The sequence below is a fragment of the Trichechus manatus genome, unplaced genomic scaffold (assembly GCF_000243295.1).
Source record: "Trichechus manatus latirostris isolate Lorelei unplaced genomic scaffold, TriManLat1.0 scaffold00028, whole genome shotgun sequence".
In the NCBI taxonomy this organism is placed as follows: domain Eukaryota; kingdom Metazoa; phylum Chordata; class Mammalia; order Sirenia; family Trichechidae; genus Trichechus; species Trichechus manatus.
The window spans coordinates 3,076,411-3,080,126 of record NW_004443964.1 but is presented as its reverse complement, the minus strand read 5'-3'; the positions used below and the strand labels follow the sequence as shown (position 1 = coordinate 3,080,126).

The 3,716-nt window shown below is 61.4% G+C and overlaps 1 protein-coding gene across 2 annotated transcripts; it reads right to left on the bottom strand.

The window, feature by feature from the left end:
• Nucleotides 1–756: 756 nt before the first annotated feature.
• Nucleotides 757–3,377, bottom strand: CBX8 (chromobox 8). 2 transcript variants are annotated; one of them, XM_004374101.1, is made up of 5 exons: nt 3,209–3,377; nt 2,778–2,821; nt 2,542–2,607; nt 2,349–2,415; nt 757–1,908 (listed from the first exon to the last, which is right to left on the bottom strand). In XM_004374101.1, exons 1-5 carry the CDS (start codon nt 3,275–3,277, stop codon nt 1,015–1,017), a joined length of 1,140 nt encoding a protein of 379 aa, XP_004374158.1. In that variant the 5' UTR covers nt 3,278–3,377; the 3' UTR covers nt 757–1,014. The 2 variants fall into 2 exon arrangements, with proteins under 2 accessions (XP_004374158.1, XP_023584897.1); XM_023729129.1 differs by lacking the exon at nt 3,209–3,377 and having other exon boundaries at nt 948–1,908; nt 2,778–2,956.
• Nucleotides 3,378–3,716: the final 339 nt, after the last annotated feature.

The window sequence follows — 3,716 nt, the reverse complement described above, 5'->3', positions numbered from 1 at the left end:
CTCCTGGGAGGTGGGGGCCACCGTCCCCTCTCCTGGGGAAGCTAGATGACGAGACAAGCAAAAAGTCCACCCCAAACACTTTTCTTGTGAAACAACTGTCCGGAACTCCGGCACGGACATGCAATCCTCCTAATTTATCCTGGCATTTCGGGTATGTAAACAGATTCGCTGCGTTTCTTTTCTTTCTGTGGAGTAAGGCAAGGAACCGAGGACACGGGGCGCTTTCTCCACGTGACGTACACACACGCTGCGTGTACAACTCACGCACCTCTCCATAAAGTGCTTTTCGGGCGGGTGGTCCTGGAGGAAGCCGCCTGCTCCCACCCACCTGCGACTTTGAACTTTCAACATCACACACAAAAAAAGGTTCCTCAAGTTAGAACTTTTTGTCCTAATAGACTTCTTAATCTCAAAAAGGAAAGAACAGAACAGAAAAACAGAACTGACCCCACCCCCCTTTTTCTGATTGGGGAGCCAACCTTTTGTTGGCCTGCCTGGCCAATGGGGAGGAGAGAAGAAATCGGGCCCTGCCTTGCTTCCAGGGGTCTGGCGTGGGAGAGGGGGAGGGGATGCTGGGCAGGCTGAGTCCCTGCAGACACCCTGAGAGACCCAGTGCCCAGGACTGGTAGGCCCAGGTCCCTAACCTTCCTAGTACCCTGGGTGCTGAGGGGCCCTGCTGCCCCAGCTCAGCCTGTCTGCCCCCAACTAAACCACATGGACTCTCTCTCTCTCCTTGTTTAAATAAAACAACTTCAAGAGTTGAAATATATATATTTAGATTTTTTTCTTAAATAACATATTTACATCTAATAGAAAATATAACTCTAGAGATAATCTTTCCAACGAAACTGGGGGTGGGGGTGGGGGAGGGATAAGAAGGGGCCAGGGTGTGTGACGTTAGGGGCAGGACCAGCCAGAAGGCCGCATCCCACCCAGAAATAAAAAGCACTATGTCGAGTTGGAGCGCTGCCTTGCCCTCGTCCTCGCTGCTCCTGGGCTCACCCACCCCGCATTTCATCTCTTCTCTTTAAAAAAGCCTTGGTCCGTGTTACTTTCCTTAATGGTGACGGTCAAAAAGTTTGAGGTCACATCGGTAACCACCACCTTCTCTAGGTTGGTCAGAGACGGGCTCCAGGACTCTTCCTCGGGGTCCCCCAGGATTCTGGCCACTGGGATCCTGGCAATGAGGGAGGGCCTTCCCCCTTGAGCCCCCATGTCCCGGTACAGGCTCCCCACGGAGCCAGGGGTGCCTGAGCCATGCCTGACTCGGGGGCCACCAGGGTCCAGGGCGCCCTGGCCTTTGGCCTCCAGGAAGGCAGCCCTGTGCTTTATGACTCTGGCTGGGAAGGTGTCCACGGCCAGCTTGCCTGTCGCCTCCGCGGCGCTGGGGCTGGCCACTCCGCACTGGGCCAGGTCCGAGTCCTGCCTGCGGGCCAGCTGGATCACGCTGTGGCCCGCTGGGAACTTTCCTGCCCCGGAAGGGGCGTCGTCCAGCTTCCTGCTCTTGAGGTACTCTCCAAGGCCGTCACTGGGTTCTCCCAGCGGCCTCTGCGAAGGGTCCAGGAGCTCCTTCCGGGGCTTGGGGCCTCGCTTCTTGGAGCTGTCGCCGGGCGAGCTGGGCTTGTCGTCGGCGCGGCCGGCGCCCCGCTCCCGCTCGCGGTCACGTTCCCGTTCGCGCTCCCGCTCTCTCTCGCGCTCCCGCTCCCTGTCCCGAGGCGGCTCCGCTCGGCAGGTGCTGCTCGTGCTGCTGCTGCTCCCTGGCGGGGACAGACCCATGTTCCGAAGGCCCTCGCGGGCCCGGGAGGTGGAGGCCAGGTCCTGGGGCGAGCGGCCGGGGTAGGGGATCCGGATGCCCCGGGTGGAGTCACTTCGGAACTCGTAAGTTTTGGCCTTTGCCTTGGCCTGGGCCTGCAGGAGAGAAGGCCGTGTCAAGAACGGAGCAGGGCCCTGCCCTCCAGGACCCTTTCTCCGGCTCTGGCCTCCCCCTTGCACCCTCCATACCTAGGAGTGTCTCTACGGGCGTGGGGAGGCTGCTGCTTTAGGGTGGCAGTCTGGGGGGTGGGGTAGAGCATTTGCCCGGAAATAGCCCTTTGCTGCAAGCACACTTCGTGTATAGGATTCTGTGTCGACTTAGGGGTGTCTGGGAGGGTAAGGAATGCTAGTGTGGCTAAGCCCCTCCCCTCAAGACACCGCTGCCACTGATTTGGTGACATCTTGTCAGGGGACTCCCTCCTGGATTATAAACAGGCAGTGCCTGTGGACACCTCCATTGGTTCCCAACCCTCAGGGCCCCTCTGCACAGACGACTCTGCAACACCCGTGTCCACCACTGGACACGGCCATCCTACCTTGAGGAGGAAGGTCTTGGGCTTGGGTCCTCGCTTTTTGGGGCCGTAGAGCTCCATCTCTCGTTCCCTGCAGAGAAGAAACGGGAGGAAGGGGTGTGTGAGCAAAGAACCCCAGTGGGGCTCCAGGAGTTCAGGCTGGCTCGAGGCCAGGCCCACTGCTTCTAAGTGAGCAGCGGGAGGGGAAGGCCTGTACCTTTCCTCAAAGGCTGCGAGCAGGCGGGCGTCCAGGATGTTCTCCTCCGGCTCCCACGTGCTGTACCTGCAGGGAATCAGGAAGAAGGGGCATCAGTCCCCGGAGCAGGGGGAGAGCGGCGTGTGCGTAACTTTTCTTGCTGTATTGTATTGTGTCTCAATGTAGAGGGGAAAAGAGGAAGAAAGGAGCCTCCCGAATAACAGTCTGGGGCGGAGGATTGCACGTAACCTACTTACTTCTGCGACCAGCCCTTCCATTTCACGAGGTATTCCATGCGTCCCTGCGGATGCAAAGGGAAAGATGTGTGTGTGCACGGGGAGAAATGCATGATGAGGGCACAAGAAATCCATGCAGAAAATGCATGCACGAAATGAATGCACGAAATCCCTTCGCAAAAGGCACGCGCCCACCGCATCACCCCTGCACGGAACCTGCACAAAGTGCGTGCACCGGCACTCACCCCCACCCCGCCCCCCACCCATGCAATCTATGCATCGCTGCAAGTCTAAGGAAAGCGCTTGGGCTCAGGGCCGCCGCCGCCGTGTCCTCCGCCGCCACGGCCGCGGCCGCTGCTGGGACCTGGGGGAAGGGAAGCTGGGCTGCAGCAGGGGGAGGGAACCCGGGCCGGGAGGGGAGGGCCCGGCCGGGCTCGGCCCGGGGCACCTACTTTCCGTATGCGCCGCTTCAGGAGGGCCTCGGCCGCGAACACCCGCTCCCCCACCGCCGAAAGCTCCATGTTGACTCGCCGTTTCCCCCCTAGGCCGCTTCCAGGAGCAGAAAGCAGCAGCCAGCGCACAACAGACCATAATACTCTCGCGCTGACGTCAGTTCTCCTCCCCCCCCTTCGCCGCCCGCCCCTCGCCCCCGCTCCTGCGCCCGCCTCCCTCCGCCCGCCGCTTCCTCCCGCCCCACGTGTTGCTAACGACGTTGCTAAAGCCGAGCGGCCGGCGGCGGCCCCCAGTGCGCTGATTGGGTGAGCGCCCGGCGCCCCCCCGGGCCACGCCCCTCTCCCTTTCTCCCCCGCGTTGCTACGTGACCCGCGTTCCAATCGCCAGGGGGCGGAGTCGGGGCGGCTCCAGAGACCGAGCGCAAGGAGGGGCCGGGGGCCGCCGGCGGAAGTGACGCCACGGGAGGGCGGGCTCAGCTGCTGTCAGTCTGGGGGCTGGCTAGGGGGG

What these genes read in the sequence shown, in the direction of transcription:
- CBX8 (XM_023729129.1), bottom strand. Translation starts at nt 2,956, where the DNA reads ATGCGGTGGGCGCGTGCCTTTTGCGAAGGGATTTCGTGCATTCATTTC. An exon ending in TGGAAGGGCTGGTCGCAGAA is followed by an intron (nt 2,608 to 2,777) that starts GTAAGTAGGTTA and finishes GATTCCCTGCAG; the next exon opens with GTACAGCACGTGGGAGCCGG. An exon ending in CCAAGACCTTCCTCCTCAAG is followed by an intron (nt 1,909 to 2,348) that starts GTAGGATGGCCG and finishes TCTCTCCTGCAG; the next exon opens with GCCCAGGCCAAGGCAAAGGC.